The sequence below is a fragment of the Macrobrachium nipponense genome, chromosome 42 (assembly GCF_015104395.2).
Source record: "Macrobrachium nipponense isolate FS-2020 chromosome 42, ASM1510439v2, whole genome shotgun sequence".
Taxonomy (NCBI): domain Eukaryota; kingdom Metazoa; phylum Arthropoda; class Malacostraca; order Decapoda; family Palaemonidae; genus Macrobrachium; species Macrobrachium nipponense.
The window spans coordinates 16809266-16830159 of NC_061103.1; the positions used below are offsets into that span (position 1 = coordinate 16809266).

The 20894-nt window shown below is 44.9% G+C and overlaps 2 protein-coding genes across 2 annotated transcripts in view; one reads left to right on the plus strand and one right to left on the minus strand.

Moving 5' to 3' along the window:
- Positions 1-10527, minus strand: part of LOC135213279 (uncharacterized) — a 79428-nt gene extending 68901 nt beyond the window's left edge. The window contains exons 1-2 of the mRNA XM_064247260.1: positions 10490-10527; positions 8779-8899 (exon numbers count right to left, since the gene is read on the minus strand). Of these exons, the coding sequence (XP_064103330.1) occupies positions 8779-8899; positions 10490-10527 (159 nt within the window). The remainder of the gene's footprint in view (positions 1-8778; positions 8900-10489) is intronic.
- Positions 10528-11532: 1005 nt separating this feature from the next.
- Positions 11533-20894, plus strand: part of LOC135213280 (uncharacterized) — a 98820-nt gene continuing 89458 nt past the window's right edge. The window contains exons 1-2 of the mRNA XM_064247261.1: positions 11533-11866; positions 12048-12738. Coding sequence (XP_064103331.1) covers positions 11533-11866; positions 12048-12738 — 1025 coding nt within the window. The remainder of the gene's footprint in view (positions 11867-12047; positions 12739-20894) is intronic.

The window sequence follows — 20894 nt, forward strand, 5'->3', positions numbered from 1 at the left end:
GAATTGGGCTTGTCAGTTTCGACAATCAAAGGTTATAAGAGTATGCTAACCTCAGTGTTTAGACACAGAGGTCTAGACATCTCGAATAACTTAGACCTTAGAGATCTGATTAGGTCATTTGGTACGAAGAAACAACCACAATGCAGGCCACCTGCTTGGAACCTCGATGTGGTCCTGAAGTATTTAACTTCTAGCAAATTTGAGCCTTTAGAGAAATCCTCTCTGAGAGATGTTGCTAAGAAAAAAAACTATCTTTTTAGTAGCTTTGGCAACCGCTAAACAAAGAGCTAGTGAGCTTCAGGCTATATCGAAGAAGGTGGGATGGAGACATGGCAACGCAGTGTGTTCATTCCAAGAAGGTTTCTTGGCCAAGAATGAGAATCCAGCTAATCCTTGGCCAAGATCCTTTGAAGTTTTGGGTCTGTCTGAGTTAGTGGGTCACGAGCAAGAAAGAGTTCTCTGCCAGTGAGAGCATTGCGGTTTTATATGGAAAGAACAAGAGATATCATAGGGAATTCTGATGCTCTGTGGTGATTTCAGTTAAAGACCCCAGTAGACCCATGACGAAGAACGCTCTAGCCTTCTTCATGAGAGAGTTAATTAGAGAAGCTCATATGTTGTGTCAAGAGCAGAGCTTTGGTATTTTTGAAAGTGAAGGCTCATGAAGTCAGGGCAGTTGCGACTTCATTAGCTTTTAAAAAGAATTTAGCCCTCAAGGAAATTATTGAATCCACATATTGGAGAAAACTAATTCAATATTTGCGTCTCATTATCTTAGAGATGTTCAGACAACCTTTGATAATTGTCAGACGCTAGGTCCATACGTGTCCTCCTTGGTACAGTATTGGGCAAAGGAGTTTCTACCCCATAACCTTCTTTTTAAGCTAGTTGATTTTATTAGGTGATGGTGTTTGTGTTTTTGGTCGTCTGAGAAAAGTGTTCGGTACTTTTATCAGTCTTGTTAGTATTATCTGGTGATGGTGTGTGTGTAGTTTCAGGTAAATGATCTATGACTAGCTTGAAATGCACCGTGGCATAAGAGGGCTGTACGGTTCTGTCAACACATTGGTCACGTCAGTTGTCAGTTCCAGTCTTAGCTTCTTCAACATACAGGACACTTCCTTGTTGAGAGCTACTAAGGTTTAAGCAGGCTTAGAGGCAGGACCTATGAAGTCAGCTACCTTAGCAGGTAAGGAACCTAGAGTTTTAATAATATTTTAATAATATTTTTATACTCTAATAATGTTGCTGTCTTTGACCCACCTCCAAATGTGTCAATCAGCTATATATATACCTGCCAGGTAAGTGTCATACATTAAAATGAAGTTTTTATGTTAAAACAAAGTTTAATGTATACTTACCTGGCAGGTATATATAATTTAATTCCCACCCGCCTCCCCTCAGGAGACAGGGTTCAGAGAAAATCTGGCCCAATTGGGAACGGTTCCTAGCGCTAGCGCCACGGTAACGGGGTGGTGGTTGCCTCCTGAACTACTAATAGGTTACTAGCGTTTGCCGCGAGTTTTGAAAATTTCTGCCAGGTGGAACAGAGAATATAGCTATATATATACCTGCCAGGTAAGTATACATTAAACTTTGTTTTAACATAAAAACTTCATATTCGGACGCCAAGCGCGCGCTGGTGGACGCCAGTTCCTCACCAACGCAAGTTCAGGTGGAAGAAGGAACCCTACCTGTTAGTCATTTTTCTTCAGAGTTTCCTCCTACTTCTCCAGTTTCTGAGGAAGGAGTTAGCGATAATTTAGTCGAAGCAGAGGAAGAGCAGCAGCCAGTTCCTGTCTCATCGGACTATAAAGTGTTGATGCGTCTTCTACAGTCGGAGTTTGGAGAAACTTTCCGACCGGAAGCCCCTCGTACTCCCCCTTCTCAATTTTCTTCTTTTAAAGCATCGAAGGCATCGGGGTTCGTTAAAATGAAGAAGTCGCTTTCCACGAAGCAAGCGTTCCGGAAAGTCCATGAGTGGATGGAGAAGAGGAAAGCGTCAGGAAAGTCCTCTTTGGCTTTACCGCCATCAAGACTCTGCGGTAAAGGAGGCATGTGGTATGAGACGGGAGAGGACGTAGGTGTTAAACTACCAGCCTCTGCTCAGGGTGATTTTGGGAGCATCGTGGACGCCTCCAGAAGAGCCCTTCTGTCTTCATCAAAAGTCACTTGGACCCATAACGAGTTCGACTTCCATCTAAAAGGCCTCTTCAGGACTCTAGAGGTCTTCAACTTTCTCGACTGGTGTCTTGGAGTTTTGGATGCCAGGTCAAGGAGTTCTGATACTATTAGTCTGGGGGAGCTGTCCAGTGTACTTTCTTGTATGGACAAGGCCGTCAGGGATGGTTCTGAGGAGTTGGCTACTACACAGCCAAATCCGTCTCTCCAGCGCAAAAGGCGGACTTGCTTTTCGCTCCGTTTTCAGACCATCTCTTCCCCCAGACTATGGTTAAGGACATAGCATCGAGCCTTCAGGAGAAGGCAACGCAAGATCTTCTGGCTCAGTCTTCTAGAAGACCAGCAGCTGCTTCATCTTCTGGAGTTTTGTTTACCAAGAAACCGAAGCCCTTTCTTGCTGGATCTCCTCGAAAACAGCCTCCCGAGGAAGAGGCTCTTCCAGAGGAAAAACCCCTGCTCCGTCAAAGAGTAGGAAGTGATTTGGAAGTCCTTCAGACGCCGGTAGGAGCCAGGCTTCTTCTGTTCGCGAAAGCCTGGGAAGAGAGAGATGCCGACCCTTGGTCGCTAGATGTTGTGAGGAAAGGTTACAGGATCCCGTTCTTGAAGTCACCCCCGCTATCCTCAACACCAAAGGATTTGTCTCCCTCTTATCGAGGAGAGAAACAGAAAGTGCTTTTCGATCTGCTGGAACAAATGATCGAGAAGCAAGCGGTGGAACAGGTCTTCGACCTGGAATCTCCAGGATTTTACAACCGTCTGTTCCTGGTGCCGAAACATTCGGGGGGGTGGCGACCCGTCCTCGATGTCAGCAGCCTAAACCTCTTCGTCATAAAGAAGAAATTCAAGATGGAGACGCCTCAATCTGTGCTGTCAGCTTTGAGACCGGGGATTGGATGGTCTCACTAGACCTCCAAGACGCGTATTTTCACGTCCCCATCCATCCCAATCAAGGAAATACCTGCGATTTGTCCTGAAGGGGAAGGTATTCCAATTCAGGGCACTTTGCTTCGGTCTGACCACAGCGCCGATGGTTTTCACCATTCTGATGAAGAACGTGGCAAGGCTGCTTCATCTGGAGAATATAATGATCTCCTCTCTACCTGAGCGACTGGCTTATTCGAGCTTCATCGCGAGACCGGTGTCTGGAGGACCTGCACACGACCATGTCGTTAGCGAAGTCCCTGGGGCTTCTGGTAAACCTCGAAAAGTCGCATTTGACTCCTCAATCTTTAGTCTATCTGGGGATTCAGATGGACTCAGTGGCTTTTCGGGCTTTTCCGTCCCAGGGGCGACAACTTCAATGCTTGGAAAAAAGTGGCGACCTTTCTGGGGAAGGAAACATGCTCGGTGAGGGAATGGATGAGTTTGCTGGGGACCATTTCCTCACTGGAGAAGTTTGTTTCTCTAGGAAGGCTGCACCTCAGACCTCTTCAATTCTTCCTAGCCAACAGTTGGAAGAACAAACAAGATCTGGAGGCGATCTTGTGTTTAACGAGAGAGGTGAAGGATCACCTAAGTTGGTGGTCAGATCCACGGAAGCTCGCAGAAGGGCTCTCCCTCAAACTTCGGAACCCCGACCTAGTGTTGTTTTCCGACGCGTCGTCCACGGGTTGGGGAGCAACACTAGGAGGGAAAGAAGTGTCGGGCACCTGGAGAGGGGAACAGGTGCCCTGGCACATCAATCTGAAAGAGCTGTCAGCGATTTACCTGGCTCTCAGGTTCTTCCAGGAAGAAATATCCGGCAAAGTCATTCAGATCAATCTGACAACACACAGCACTGGCATACCTAAGAAATCAAGGGGGAACTTACTCGCCTTCTCTGTTTGCCATCGCAAAGGAACTCCTTTTATGGGCGAAAGCGCAAGAAGTCACTATCCTGACAAGGTTCGTGTCAGGAGTACAGAATGTTCGAGCGGACCTTCTCAGTCGACGAGGACAGCTTTTGCCGACAGAGTGGACCCTTCACCAAGAGGTTTGCCAGTCGCTGTGGGACCTGTGGGGTTGTCCGCAGGTGGATGTCTTCGCAACTTCCAGGACGAAAAGACTTCAGCTGTATTGCTCCCCAGTTCTGGACCCGGGAGCAGTCGCAGTAGACGCCCTACTTTGGAGTTGGTCGGGTCTAGACATATACGCTTTTCCCCCGCTCAAGATCCTCGGGGGGGAAGTGATGAGGAAGTTCGCGGCATCGGAAGGAGCGAGGATGACACTCATCGCCCCTTTCTGGCCGGCAGCCGACTGGTTCACAGAGGTGATGTCCTTCCTGGTAGACTTTCCGAGGACTCTGCCCTTAAGGAAAGATCTACTCAGACAGCCCCACTTCGAGAGGTACCACAAAAACCTCCCCGCTCTGAGTCTGACTGCGTTCAGACTATCAAGAAGTTGGCCAGAGCGAGGGGTTTTTCAAGACCTGTGGCGAAGGCGATTGCCACTGCAAGGAGGCCCTCCTCAATCGCTCTGTACCAATCGAAGTGGCTGTCTTCAGATCCTGGTGCAGGAAGAAGGGCATTTCCTCCACCACAACCTCTGTGAGCCAGATAGCTGACTTCCTTCTTTATCTGAGAGAGGAAGTGAAGTTGGCTGTTCCAACTATTAAAGGCTACAGGAGCGTGCTTTCTGTAGTCTTCAGGCACAGAGGACTCGATTTGACTAATAATAAAGACATTCATGATCTCATTAGATCTTTCGAGACTAAGAAGGTCATCCAGCCTAAAGTTCCCTCGTGGAACTTGGATGTGGTGCTCAAATTTTTGATGTCGAGTCACTTCGAACCGCTTCATTCAGTTTCTATCAGGAATCTGACGAAGAAAACGATCTTCCTAACCGCTCTGGCGACGGCAAAGAGGGTTAGTGGAAAATCCAGGCCTTAGCAAGCAGATTGGGTTTTCAGACAGTAATGCGATTTGTTCTTTAAGTCCCACGTTCTTAGCAAAGAACGAGAATCCTTCCAACCCGTGGCCGAGGACCTTTGAAATCAAAGGGTTGTCAGAAATAGTGGGAAATGAACGTGAGAGATTCCTGTGTCCTGTCAGGGCTCTAAAGTTCTATCTGCAGAGAACTAAAGCTTGCAGAGGTTCGTCTGACAATTTGTGGTGTTCAGTGAGGAAGCCTGATCTTCCTATGTCGAAAAACGCACTGGCGTTCTTCATCAGAAATACGATTAAAGAAGCTCATGATAAGTGCAGTGATAGTGATTTGAAGCTTCTGAAAGTGAAAGCTCACGAGGTGAGAGCTATTGCTACTTCGGTAGCTTTTCACAAAAATATGGCACTCAAAGATATTTTGAATGCCACATTTTAGAGAAGCAATTCGGTGTTCGCTTCACACTACCTGCGGGAGGTGAAAGTGACATACGAAAATTGCTTCTCCCTCGGACCATACATTGCTGCAGACACTGTTTTGGGGGCAGGAGGTAACACTCATCCTATCCTTTAGGGATTAGGGGGGTTTTTAACTTGTGTTTTATGGTTGTGGGGTGACCGCCTGGGCCGGGTCTCCCTTCCATTAGCTTAGTTAAGTGGGATACCTTTGGTAAACTAAGCCAGGTGGTGGTATTTTTGTCTCGTTGCCCTCATTAGTATGGGTCCATGGTCTAGGTCACGTCGTGGTCTCGCCCCTGTTGACAGATCATCTGGAGTGCACCAGCTTCATAGGTCTCTACCTTGCTGGCAACTCTAGTAGCACAAGCAGACTTACGTGGCAGTAATCATGAAGCCAGCTATGCTAACAGGTAAGGAACCAAGATATCAAATATCTGCATATATGTGTTTCCTAAATCCTCTATTCTGTCTCTCCCACCACCAAAGGTGGGATTCAGCTATATATATATCTGACAGGTAAGTTGCATGAACAAAATGATATTGTAATGATACAATTAAGTTTGTTCATACTTACCTGGCAGATATATATAATTAATTACCCGCCCACCTCCCCTCAGGAGACAGTGGAAATAAAAATTATGAATAGAAAATGGGAATGGTTCCTGATACCCGCCTCCCAGCGGCGGGAATGGGTACTAACCACCTGACTCCCACTACGTGTGTCGTAAGTTTTAAATTCTGTCGGTCGTCGGAAATTATCAGCTATATATATATATCTGCCAGGTAAGTATGAACAAACTTAATTGTATCATTACAATATCATTTTCTAGCGCCTAGCTGGATCCGGTTAAAAAGCAGATGAAAGCAAGGAATCTTGTGGTATCTGGCAACGCATGCATAGATCGGGTGAAGAGTGGTCAAACGCCGATCATCTACTCCAGTCTTTTCTTAACCGCCTGGACGAGAATTGGGTTTTTTCCTCTCTTGGCCTTTTCCCAGTTCTTGCCCGTTTCGTTTGCTTTAGTGTGTTTGTGTGTGTTTTTACCTGGTATTATGGCTTCTTCTGCTCCTTCTCGACGTCATCGTTTGTGCCCCGGAGTTCCTGGGTTCCCGTGTTCTCGATTTTTGCCTTCGTCAGCGACAGACCCTCACATCACGTGCAGTAGGTGTCGTTCGAATTTTTGTACGATTACGAATCCTTGTACGGAATGCCGGGCATGGCCTATGGAGCAGTGGAGGAAGTTTTATGGTAAGAGGGAACATCGGAGAGTCTCCACTCTTCCTACTTGGGAGGGCTTTGCTCCTATTCCCGATGTTTCGTCTTCCGCAGTAAAACTGGATCACCGATAACCGTGGACTGCCTGTACTCAGGTATAAGATTTTTTAGAGGTTTTGAGTACTCGCAGATTTTTGCTATTCATGGGGGTCTGGTACCCATCCCCCATGAATACAGGACATCTACTGTACCTATATACTATCAGGTATTTTTGCCTTTTTCCAGGAAGAAAGTACATTAAATTATAAAATGTTCATCTAAGAAACAAATCTATTATTAATATGATGAACATGGGTACACATAGAAACCTGCATCATCTACCAAAAGCTCCCTCATATTTACTTCATTTACTGTATTGTAGATATGCTTTGCGGTGCTCCTTATAAGACTTTTTTGTACTGTCAAGGAGAGAGGTCCATTTTTATCTTCATAAGCATTTAGTCAACTAGACCAAACAATAATCGACCAATTGTCACTGCCTACCAAATACAAAGGTGCATAAATCCCCCCCCCCCCCTCTCTCTCTCTCTCTCTCTCTCTCTCTCTCTCTCTCTCTCTCTCTCTCTCTCTCTCTCTCTGTAATACTGTAGTTAGGAAATCACTTCCTCTTATATCATTATGGTACAACATGGAGTGAGTCATATAGGAGTTTGTTGTTTAATATGACTAACATTATGTAAAACAATCAATTTTATATATGCAACTTACCAAGTAATTACATAGATATAGTTTCACTATCTCTCTACAGCTAGAATTTTGGAATTGTTCCTACATGATATATAAACCTTTTGTCTTTTACATTAGGAATTACTTCTGTCAGTGTAGGCTAGAAATCGGCCATTGAAGTTTCAAACAAGGTAGTTAGGCAGTTAATTACTGTCCACTAGTCGGGAGTCACGACTGGACATAAACATTCCAGTTTACTTTCGGCTGCCGTCAAGTGAAGATGTGTTTTTCACCTCTCTTCCCGACTGCATGGATGTTTTTCACTTTCTGTTATTATTGTTGTTGAATGCTGCATACTTGTGTTGTTGTGATTTCATCATGCAAACCCAAGACTTGCATAAGCCCAAAAAGTCCTTCTCCAAGTGCATATGTCCTGGCTTAGGAGGAAAGAAATGTAGGAGTTTTCTTTCCCTTGGTGTTGCCTTGTGATGTATGTTTCATGGTCGTCTAATAGTCCCAAATGAAGATCTTTCCCATCTATTCTTTATAAAGACTGATGATTTCATTGGTCTTAAGATTACTAGTACGTACTACTATTTTCAGAAAGTTAGTGAGACATATGAATTTTCCTTCTGTTTGGAGGAAGGGAAACGTTGGTTTATCACCTAAGGGACCAAGTCTGACCTCTTGCTCCTCAGAGTACGTATAGGTCTTTTCAGGTGCCTGCTTTATCTAAGGTTTTTAAGAAGCTGCTCTCTAAGCATTTTTGTAGGTTTGGGTTTTGTAAAGGCTTTAGTACAGTATTTGTAATGCACTATTATGAATATCTACCATCTAAGAGAGTGAAGCAGTTTTATACAAACTAAGATTATTGGGAGTGGTAGATCTTTTATTAATATTTTAAATGAATTTTAGACAGGTAGAGCCTGAAGGGTGTGTTGATAGCCAGTATAGTAGCTTTAGTAGTAATGTCATTTTAGGTGTTCATCTAGGTAGTGTTCTTGGACCTTTGCTATTTATTATCTGTATTAGTGATGTGCCAAGGCGTGATTATTATTATTATTTCTTTTCTGGAGGGGGGGCTGTTTACAACAGTTGTCCTATTGACTGGGTGGCTTTATAGTGTTGGGTTCCGGGTTACATCTTACCTCCTTAGGAGTCCATCACTTTTGTTACTCTTTGCGCTGTCTCCAGGAGCATACTCTTCTGCATGAGTCCAGGAGCTACTTCAGCATTTAATTTTTCCAGGTTCCTTTCCAGCAGTCTTGGATCTTGCATAGTGTCCCTATGATTTTGGCTACAATTTCTTTCCACTGGCATATCCCAGATCCTTCTTACTTCTGTTTTCAGGTCTTGACACTTATAAATTTTTTCTCTTTCTTTCTCATCTACTCTGGTGGTCATCTTTGTTTTGGGTTTCTTCCTATCACTATGATTCCTAGCAACCCTATCAAAATATCTGTAAGAATACACATGTCCACTGCATAAACGCATATGCTATATATACAGATAATGTGTCACAGAAAATAAACATGTGTCCCCCAAAATGATAAAATTAAGCATATAAGATATGATAAAAATATTTTAGGAGAACCTCTAAAAAAAAAAAAAGGGTTGGCATAAAAACAAAGATAAAAGGTCTGCAGGGACGAATAACCAAAAGATGAAGATAAGTTCCTGCAAGAAAAGTAAGATGAAGGATGTCACGTAACTCACCCAGGAACACCGATATTTCAACCTACGTAAGAGGAACACCAAAGTTACACACCGAATGAATAAAAAGGTTTACTTAGCTGATATTTAAGGGAAAGTCTGCGGTGTTTTCATGACGACATGGCCTTCGCTTCTTCCGTCTATGCTTCCGTGCGACCCAGTTCGCTTAGTCGTGCGTTGCTTTATTAGTAGAACGACTGCTTTCTGTTTCGTTGGGCTGTTGATGATCCTCTGCGGAAGACATGTTGGCAGAAGTTCTTTAAGTTCCACGCTGTCTATGACGTCCAACATACGACGATGAAGCCATCAGTGCTGTCGCCTGAGACACGATGTTGATTGTAGATTCTTTTGGCTTGACATTGTAGAAGGTTTCCGATGTTTGATAATGTTTAAATTCTGCTTTCAAGTTTTGTAGTGGAGTTTAACTGCTTTGCTGCCATTCGTAAGTCTTCGTAATCTGCCACTATTGTTAGTCTTCTGTAGAGGCACCAAGTTGTACTTTTGGTCTGCATCACAAACGTCAGTTTGTATAACACCATTTATTCTTAGCTATGTCTTCATTGACTGTGAAGATATTCTCTAAGTTTCGTTTCAATTGCTTCTTTTTGGTGTGGAGGTTAAGTCGTGGAAACACATGGTACAAAATATAAGATATATTCTTCTAGCTTACATCATTGGATAGATGCAAAGGAGGTTTTGAATAGATGTTTAAGCTAAGAGAGGAAGGTGAAGTCTGAGACACAATTCGTTTACAAATCATAGGAGAGCAAACACTGCTTAATATACAGACAGATGAACTAACATACGTAACTAGGTTAGTCACATAGGCCACGTCGTCTCCTGGGAGAGTCAACTGATTCCCAGAGAAGGCATTGTTGATGTTATTGTCCGACATAGATAATGCTGATCCCAGGTGTTCACACACTGGGGTGCTTGGTCAATCTTTCTGCATGACCTCCTTGGTCTATGGCCTGGTTCTTGGTAACATGCATTACTCTACAGAATGTGTACATACATTCTTCATTTTAATGTAACACTTACATATAGAGGTAGCTGTCCGTCCCACTGATGCTCCTCGACGAGGTCCCTGACCCCCTTCCCCGCACTGGGGAGAAGACATACCAGATGTCCAAGGGAGGCTGGTATGGTTTGTCCACGGGCAGTTGCTCCCTCAGTCGAACCTGCTGGTGATCCCCAGGTGTTGACAGAGCACCACTGGAAAGCTTTCAGTGCACACGATATGTTGTCTGAATCGAACTTTTCAACTCCTAGCATAAGACTGAGCCGTCTAGATGTTCATATTCCCCTATGAGATCCCGCCCTGTTTCGGATTTACCTCGTACTCCTGGACATATTTCGCCCAATGTTGTACATCATTCTCATTCAACTGAAGTTTCGGTGCTGGCACCAAAGTGCCTGTCAACCCCCACAGCTGAGTCGAAAGCAGTTTCGCCTTGCTCTTTGTCTTATTCTTCGACTACCAACCCTTCACTTGCTCCTCTAAAACGACAGGTGGAAGACATCATTTCTTTTCTGAAGAAAGCCCAGCTCCCTCCAAGTTGGAGGACACGGCTTTATTACCTGCTTTGTCGGATGAAGAAGATGTAGGCCAGGATTCATCTCCATCTGCCTATTCAGTGTTGAGATATTTTCTCAATAATTGCCCTGAATTTTTTTTTTGTCTGCTACTCTAGTATCCTCAGCTTCAACTTTCCATGTGAGGAAACCTCCCTCAGATAGTTTGGCCTAGCCCAAGTTAGTTCTTTCTTCATCAACGAAGAAAATACTTCGAGATGTGGACTCCTAGTTGGCCCCTAAGAAAGAAAAGGGCAAATTTTTTGCTTTCCCACCATGCAATTTAGTCAAGAGAAGTTATCGATTTTACGACACTGGAGAAGCTCTTTCTCTGGGAGTTTCTGCCTTCTCCCAGGGGGGTTCTAGGATTTAGTGTTTGCTTATAGGCATACAGCTTTTTCATCAGCTAAGGTTATGCTGTCATCTTCAGAGATAGATCATCTTACCAGGAATTTATTTAAAGTTATGGAAGTGTAGTATAGCTTTTTGGACTGGATTGCTGTGGTAGGAGTGTAAGAATATTACCACCGTAGGTTCTGTGTGTTGTAAAAGGTGGCTAAATGGACAGCTGATGCCTTGCAGTCTAACTGTTTAGTAAAAGGCTAGGCCCACTGCCAATAACTGTGGAAACTGCTGTCTTCCAGTCTTACTCTTTAGTAAAAGGCTAGGCCTGCTGGCAATAACTGTGGAAATTGCTACCTTGCAGGTGGACATTTTAGTCAAGGGCTAGGCCCACCACCAGTAATTGTGGTTGATGACAGCAAGGGCATGCAGTTTTTAAAACCCTTTGCCAAACAATAAACCATGCCTGATATTTTAAGGAATATGAGTGTAAGCAACTCACATCAGAATCCCCCTGCTGGTGTGACAAATGGGGAACGGGTACTGCAGGGTTCACGACTGCGGCCAAAGAAATTAGTGAAAGAGTGCAAGATAAGAGCAGGTACTATATGGAACGTTGGTACTCTGACAGGAAAACTGAGGGAGATAGTGGATGTGATGGAGAGGAGGAGGATAGACTTTTTGTATGTGCAGGAGACTAAGTGGAAAGGGAGTGGAGCTAGAGAGATAGGAAATGGGTATAAGCTCTATTACAATGGGTTACAAGAGAGAAGAAATGGAGTTGGAATTAAAGCAAGTAACAAGTGGAAGGAAAAGTGGTAGAAGTAAAGAGAGTAAATGATAGGCTTTTAAATATGCCAATAATAATAGGTGACAAGATAGTATAAATATAATATCAGCATATGCTCCTCAGATGGGGTGCCAAGAGCAAGAGAAAGAATTATTTAGACAAGAGTTTGAGGCTGCCATTTGAACAGTGAAAGAGGAGGAGAAACTAATAATAGGAGCTGATAAGAATGGTAGGGTGGGAAAGAGAAGAGATGGGTATGAGGAGGTACATGGAGACCATGGGTTTGGAATTAGAAATGAAGATGGGGATCATTTATTGAAGATGGCTCAGAGTTTTGAATTGGCCTGTATGACCACATGGTTTCAAAAGTTAGATAAGTACTTGATAACTTATGAAAGTGGAGGAGTGCAAAGCCAAATAGATTTCGTACTGGTTAGAGGAGCTGACAGAAGCAATGTGACAAACTGCAAAGTGATCGTGGGAGAAGCATATGTTAAACAGCATAGGTTGGTGGTGATGGATTTTAAAATGAGAGGTAGGAATCCCAAGAAGAGAAAGAGAAGATCTAGAATTAAGATATGGGACCTTAAAGGAGAAAAGGGGGAACAATTTAGGAGGTCTGTGAGAGAGAGATGGCTGGAAAGGGGGAACATAGAATTTGGACAGGGTAACAGAGTGGAAAATACCTGGGCAGACATAAGAGAAATATGTGTGGGGGAAGCAGAGGAACTGATGGGAAGAACCAGCAGGTATGGAGTGTTGAGAGGAGAAAAGTGGTGGTGGAATGGAGAGGTGCAAGAATCAATTAAAAGAAAATTAAAAGCATATAAGGACTGTGGAAACTGGAAAGGAAGGCATGCACAAGGTGCAGAGGAAAGGTACAGAGAAGAGGAAAAAGAGGCGAGGAGGAGGGTAGGTATGGCTTTTGGAAGGGCGGCAGAGCAGTTGTATGAAAGACTAGGATCAAGAGAAGGAAAAAAGGATATCTTTAAGATTTCAAACTTGAGGGAAAGGGCAAATTGGGAGTCATCAAGGATAGTGATGGCAATATATTGTATAGGGTCCCAAGGCCAGCATACATTGGGATAAGGAGCTGTGTAACCTTGTAGAGGCGCAGTGGCTTAAACCTACCATAAGACTGCTTGGGGGTTATGTTGGAACCTCTGTGACCTTTTAGGAAGCAATAGGCTTATGGATGGTACAAATTAACAGCTCTGAGGGCTCACGACAGGCCTAGCAAGCCGGTGAGCTGCTATAAATTGCTCATGAACCGCACGACTTACTTCAGGACAGACCCATTGATCAAAGGATGCCCGGGCACATCCTGACTCGGAATGTTATTGGACATGGACAGGGAAATAAATCTTTGAGATTAGGAACAATTAATCTAAGTACTTTGAGAGGTAAGGAGGAGGAGGTAATCATGATGATGGAGGAAAGAAAAATAGACATTTTGGGGTTGTGTGAAACCCGTTTACCAGGAGAAGGAACAAAATTATTGCATAACAATTACCAATTATTTTACAAAGGAGGAAGAACCGCACGACACGGAGTAGGTTTTATTGTGAGTGAAGAGCTAGCTGGAAAAATTAGTCATCTAGAATTCAAATGTGATAGGATTATTAGCATTTCCTTAAAGTTAGGAACATTTCAAGCCAGCATAATTCAGGTGTATGCACCACAGCAGGGCCGCCCTCAAGAAGAAAAGGAAGAATTCTACAGACATCTACAAGAAGTAAAAGATTCTGTCCCATATGTAGAGAATACATTAATAATTGGAGATATGAATGGACATATTGGGCAAGACAGGACAGGCATAGAGAGCATATTAGGAGCATTTAGCAATGGAGACAGAAATAGAGAAGGAGAAAACATAATTGATTTTTGCATACTAAACCAGATGTCCATTATGAACTCTTTCTATAATCATAGAGACAGCCACAAGTGGACGTGGTACCGATGGAACTCGGCTTTAGGAGCATATACTGAAAAATCAATGATTGATATGGGAATAACAAATAACAAAAATATGGTCAGAGATGTAAAAAGCTTCCCCTCTGTGTCATTCGATTCAGATCACAGGCTTCTCTTAATTAAATTAAAGATGACAAAACCCAAACCAATTAGAAGCCAAGTGAGAGAAAGATTTATTTTAGAGAATATGAGAGAAGAGGAGTGCTAAGTTAGATATCAAAACGAAATAAGTAGAGCTAAACAAATGCAACAGGAGAGCAATGACCCAAATGAAAAAGGGAGACACTTTAGAATGGCTGTAGTGGGTGCTGCTAATAATACAGTGCAAAAGAAAAGAGTTCGAGGTAGGAGGAAAAAACAAACTGCTTGGTGGACCCCCACACTAAAGGCCGCTGTTGCAAACAAAATGAAACTCTTCAGAAAATGGGTGAAAACTTTGAATTTGGAAGATCACAATAACTATAAAGAAGCGTCGAGAGAAACGGAAAGAATAAAAGCTCAAACAAAAAGAGAAACATGGGAAAGAATAGGAGAAGATCTGGGAAATGATCTCCAAGTTACCAGAAAACTCATATATAGCACTGCCAAAAACTATAGAAAGGGAAGCCAACCACCCACTTATGTAATCAAAGACCCTATGGATGGGACAATTTTAACCGAACCCCGAGAAATTGAATTAGGATGGAAACATCACTTTTACACATGCAACTTACCCGGCAGATATATACTTAGCTTATGTCTCTGACGTCCGACAGAATTCAAAACTCGCGGCACACGCTACAGTTAGGTCAGGTGATCACCCCCTACCGCCGCTGGGTGGCGGTAATAGGAATCATTCCCGTTTTCTGACAGAATTTTTCTGTCGCCGGTGCTGACAACAACTTTGTTGGTAGCTCCTGCTTAGAATTTCTTGCTTGCTTCGCCGAGGATTATTTGGGAAGTATTTGATCTTTGGTTGTTGGCATACGCTGTGTTTTGGATTTAGTTGGTTAATATGTCCGATTTAACACCTGGAACTCTGTTTAGAGTATGTGTAAATGAGGGATGCAAGGTGAGGTTGCCTAAGGCTACTTTGGACCCTCACACTGTTTGTGTAAAATGTAGGGGAAGGGATTGTTTGGTTAAGGATACATGTGATGTATGTGAGAGCTTAACTGAATTACAATGGAAAGAACTAACTTCGTATGTTAAAAAGTTAGAAAAGGATAGGATTAGAAAAGCTTCAGCTAGAAGTTCAAGTAGATCCTGTTCTGCGGAACAGGATAGTATTTCTAACCCTGCAGTAGCTTCGCCATCTTCCTTTTTGGTTTCAGCTCCTTCCCCCCGCAGCGAACCCGCAGATGTGTCTGCCGAGAGAGCCGCTGTGGAAGCTTCAATCCGCGATTTGCAACAGCAATTGCGAGATATAGACCAAGGTAAGGGTGAAGTGTCTAGTGATAAGTGCAGTGTCCCCAGTGCAGTGGAGGGGGCGTCTGACCGACTCCGCATCGCTCCTAGGTCTAGACCTCTTTCAGACTCCCATGCCCAAGGGAGGAGGAATGTCGAAAGCCGCAAGGGGGTTGTAGAGTATCCCCAACGGTCAGGCGTCCCTTCAGCAGGTCCTGTAGACTCGTCCCAGGCTGCTGTAGAGAGCTATAGGAAAAGCCTCTTAAGGAAGTGTTTTTCCGACTCTGATTCGTCCTCTCCTAAACGAGGATGGAGCTCATCTTCCAAATCACGCCCTCTCAAGAGAGCCTGGAAACCTCCAGGAGAAGGCGCTCTTGACTCCAGCCCGGAGCCTTTTCCGGAGTATTCTCCTGCGCCTAAGAAGGCTATGAAGTCTCCGGAATCTTCACCAGAAGGGATTCGGTCCTCTACTAAGAAATTTCCTGTGGACTCCAAGCGAATCTCTTCTTTAGTAGGCTCTCTTTCTACTAGTAGGCGCAAGGAACCTTCTCGCAGGAAGGACGCCTCTCTTCCAGTTAAGAGGTCTGTTAGGAAGGAGGAGTATAATAGGCGATCTTCTCCAGTAAGAACCTATTCTCCCCCGAGAGTAGACGACTCCTTTGAAACTTCGTCTAGACAGGGAAGATGGTATTCTCCGCGCAGAAGCTCTGAGGCTAAGAGTCATAGCACGCGCCAAGAAGTAGGCGCTAGATCCTCTCTTGTAGGAAGTAAGGAGAAAGTCCCCTTGCGAGAAGGCAGCGATCGGTTCGTATCTGTCGAACGATCTCCTAGGAGTAGGATCTCCTCTGCAAGTGGAAGGAAGGAACGAGAGAGGGAACGCTCTGCTCAGGGGGATAGAAGCGAGAAAGGCTCTCCTTCTAAGGATGACTTTTCTAGAAGGCGCCAACGTTCGATAGGACGCATGGATGATTGAATCTCGTTAAGTTACTCGAGACCTTATGATAGGCTTTCTTCAAGGGAGTCAAGCGCCTCCCCTAGCAGGTTCCAAGATTCTACGAAGAACCTAAACAGCTGTTCGCGCCCTACTCCTGGAAGAGTATCTAGAGTGGACGCTTACCGTTCTCCTAGCAGGCGTCAAGAGCCTGAAAGGAGCCTAATCTTGGATCTGCGCCCTACTCCTGTAAGACGATCAAGAGTAGGCGCAAGCTCTTCTCCTCAAAGGCAGCAAGAGCCTAAAACGAGCCTTGCCAGGGATTTGCGCCCTAATCCTGGAAGATCAGGAGTAGGCTCTGACGCCTCTCCTCGTAAGATTCAGGAGCCTGAAAGGAGCCTTTTGTCAGACGCGCGCCCTACTCCTGGGAGTCACAGAAGAGTAGGCGCAAGCGCCTCTCCTCACAGGCGCCAAGAGCCTGAAAGGATCCTGACTTTGGATTCGCGCACTACTCATAGTAGGCGCTCGAGAATAGAAACGAGTGTTTCTCCGGATAGGCGCCAAGAGCCTGATGATGCAGGCTCTAGATCCTCCCCTAGCAGGTATCAAGAACCTGGGGAGCGGAGAAAAGCGGAGGTTTTTTCGTTACCGAGGAAACATATCTCGGGTATTGAACTGGCGGCTTCTTCTGACGAGCTCTTGAAGGATAAGAGTCGCATACCTGCCAGGACTTCTTCACCTAAGAAGTCTCCCTCTCCGAATGTAACCTTGGAGGAAGTCTCGGAGGAGGAAGAGACGAAAGAAGTAGGAGTCTCTGATTATAAGAGACTTTCTGCTTTACTACTTCAGGAGTTTGGGGACTCGCTGTGTTCGGCTGATCCACCATCTCCGGGATCTCTGCTATCAAGTACTAAGTTGCCAAAATCCCCCTCTTTTGTCAAGATGCGGCCAACTCTCTCTATGAGAAAGGCCATCAAGAATCTGGAGAACTGGCTCCTGGTTAAGAAGGAGGCAGGTAAGATGGTGTTTTTGTGTCCTCCGTCTAGATTGACAGGTAAGCCGGGTGTCTGGTACGACACGAAGGAACCCATGGGGTTAGGCCTTCCGGCTTCCGCAAAACGCGGATTTTCATTTTTTTCTTGCTTCTAGTAGAAATCATCTAGAAGACGATCTTACTTTCAGCCTAAAGCGTCTTGGGGAATGTGCGAGATGGACCATTTACTCAAGGGTCTATTTCACACACTAGAAGTCTTCAACTTCATGGATTGGGCCTTAGGAGCTCTAGCAAAAAGGGCGCAGGATCCGGAGTTTGTGACTATGGAGGTGTTATCAAGTGTCCTTTCATGCTTGGACAAGGCAGTCATGGATGGATCCCACAGTAAGTAGCATCTCTTTGGAGCAGGAGTGCCTCCAAAACAAGAGATCAGTTTACAGCTCGTTTCTCTCCAAGTCTGTTTCGCCCTTACAGAGAGCCTCTTTGCTTTTTTCCCCACTCTCGGAATACCTTTTTCCTCAGGAGACAGTGAGGGACATTTCTAGATCACTGTCGAGAAAGCTACGCAAGATCTTCTTGCTCAGTCCGCCAAGAGGCCTTAAACCTGCTGTGCCGATGGCTAAGAGAGAGGGAACAGCGAATAAAGTGTCTTTCCAACAGCCCTTTCGAGGAAGAACAACCTCAAGACCCGCACCTAAGAGTAGAAGGCCGTTTAAGAGAGGACGAGGACGGTCTTCTCGAAGACCATTCTCAAAGCCGCAGTGAGACAGGAGTCCTCCAGACTCCAGTAGGAGCCAGACTTTTGAGGTTCGCGAAAGTCTGGGCTCAGAGAGGGGCGGACAACTGGTCCCTCTCGATCCATCGAGAGAGGATACCTGATCCCCTTCAGGAAAAAGCTCCCTTAACCACCACTCCAAGGGAGTTAGCGGCAAGATACAGAGATCCTTTAAAGAACCAAGCACTATTACATCTGGTGCAACAGATGCTAGAAAAGAAGGCTATAGAAAAGGTATTAGACATTCATTCTCCAGGATTTTACAATCGCCTCTTTCTGGTACCAAAAGCCTCGGGGGAGTGGAGACCAGTGCTGGACGTAAGCGCTCTGAATCACTTTGTGATCAAAACAACGTTCACGATGGAGACGACGTCGTCAGTTCTTTCAGCACTAAGACAAGGGGATTGGATGGTGTCATTGGATCTGCAAGATGCCTACTTTCATGTACCCATCCATCCCTCGTCCAGAAGGTATCTAAGATTTATGATACAGGGCCAAGTATTTCAGTTTCGCGCCCTTTGTTTCGGTCTTTCCACAGCTCCCCAGTTTTCAGTTTTCGGGATTGATGAAAAACGTAGCACATGGCTACATTTAAAAGGAATAAGGATATCGCTGTATCTCGACGATTGGTTGATTCGCTCGCAATCCTGGGATCAGTGTCTGGAGGACCTAAGGTCGACGTTGGACTTCACTCAGTCACTGGGGGACTGTTAGTGAACCTCGGAAATCCCAGATGGATCCCCAGCAAAGCATTGTTCTATCTGGGATTCTGATGGATTCTCGGGGTTTTCAAGTGTTTCCGTCCATAGAAAGACAGGAACGGTGCATTCTAAAAGTGAAGACCTTCCTAGAGAAAGAACAATGTTCCGCAAGGGAATGGATGAGTCTTCTGGGGACCCTCTCCTCGTTGGAACAGTTCGTTTCTCTAGGGAGGCTTCACATAAGACCTCTTCAATTCTTCTTGAAGGAGAATTGGGACCAGAAGAATCAGGATCTGTGGGAATCTTTTCCTCTGTCCAGAGGTATAAAGGAAAGCCTCAGCTGGTGGTTAGAACCAGGCAGACTGAACGAGGGACTATCGCTGCAGTTACCGAACCCCTCCCTAGTGTTGTTTACAGACGCGTCGGAGACGGGATGGGGGGCGACGTTGGGCCCGAGAGAAGTGTCAGGCGCCTGGAGTGGGGAACAGGTGTCCTGGCACATCAACGAGAAAGAGTTAGTGGCAGTGCATCTAGCTCTCAGGCAGTGGGAATCCCAAGTCGCGAACTCAGTGTTGCAGGTAAATTCGGACAACACGACAGCTCTAGCCTACATAAGAAAACAGGGGGGGACTCACTCCCTCTCACTGTACAAGAAGGCGAAAGAGCTTCTTCTATGGTCAAAGGAGCGGAACATCACACTCTTGACGAGGTTTATACAAGGCGAGAAAAACGTCAGAGCAGACTTGTTGAGCAGGAGAGATCAAGTCATTTCCACGGAGTGGACTCTGCACTCAGAGGTCTGCAATCAAATTTGGAGCCTATGGGGAAGGTCAAACATAGACCTGTTTGCAACTCATTGGAATGCCAGGCTGGAGAACTACTGCTCTCCGATTTCAGATCCAAGAGCAGTAGCGATCGACGGCCTCCTCCTAAATTGGGAAGGAATAGACGGCTACGCTTTTCCTCCTTTCAAGATCATAGGAAACGTCATAAGGAAGTTTGTTTTGACGAAAGGAGCGAAATTGACCCTAATTGCCCCATTTTGGCCAGCTCAGAGTGGTTCACAGAGGTACTGGAATGGATGATAGATTTTCCAAGGTACCTTCCTTTACGGAACGATCTTCTCAGACAGCCCCACTTCGACAGATACCACAAAAACCTCCCCGCGCTCGGTCTGACTGCCTTCAGACTGTCGAAGGACTCGTCAGAGCGAAGGGGTTTTCACGCGCTGCTGCAAAGGCAATTGCAAGGGCCAGGAGACCGTCAACTATACGCGTTTACCAGTCGAAGTGGGAAGTGTTCCGAAGGTGGGCCAGGAATCAGAATGTATCCTCTTCCAGTACCTCTGTGACGGAAATAGCAGATTTCCTATTATATTTGAGACTAAAATGTAACCTTGCAGTCTCGACTATAAAAGGTTATAAAAGTATGCTTTCTTTGGTGTTTAGACATACAGGATTAAACATCACGGATGACAAAGATTTACACGATTTGATTAAATCATTTGAGACTTCGAAGTCCAAGACAGCCAGACCACCCAGCTGGAACCTGGATGTGGTACTAAGGTTTCTCATGTCAGAGAAATTTGAACCTCCTAATAACTCATCGTTCAGAGACTTGACGAGAAAATCGATTTTCCTCTTTGCATTAGCATCAGCTAAAAGGATTAGTGAACTCCAGGCTTTAGAAGGCACAGTGGGCTTCAGGAAGGATTCTGCAGTGTGTTCATTTAACCCCCTATTTTTAGCAAAAAATGAGAATCCTTCTAAGCCTTGGCCAAGGACGTTTGAAGTTAAAGGATTGACTTCCCTGGTAGGGAGAGAGATAGAGAGAACCTTGTGTCCGGTAAGGAGCCTCAAGTTCTATCTAGAGAGGAAAAAACAAATGGGTGGAAACTCAGAGAGCCTTTGGTGCTCGGTAAGAGATCCGAGAAGAACGATGTCAAAGAATGCACAGGCATTCTTTATCAGAGAGATTATTACAGAAGCACATATTGCCTGTGAAGAGGAATATCTCGGGCAGTTGAGAGTTAAAGCGCATGAGGTCAGAGCCGTAGCAACCTCATTAGCTTTCCACAAGAATATGTCGATAAACGACTTAATTGGATCCACATATTGGAGATGCAATTCTGTGTTTGCGTCTAACTATTTGAGAGATGTACGTGTAACTTATGATAAGTGCTTCTCTCTCGGACCTTACGTGTCTGCGGATTCGGTGCTGGGACAGGGGGCTGAAACCAATCTAGCTTACCGTATATTTCGGCGTATAAGTCG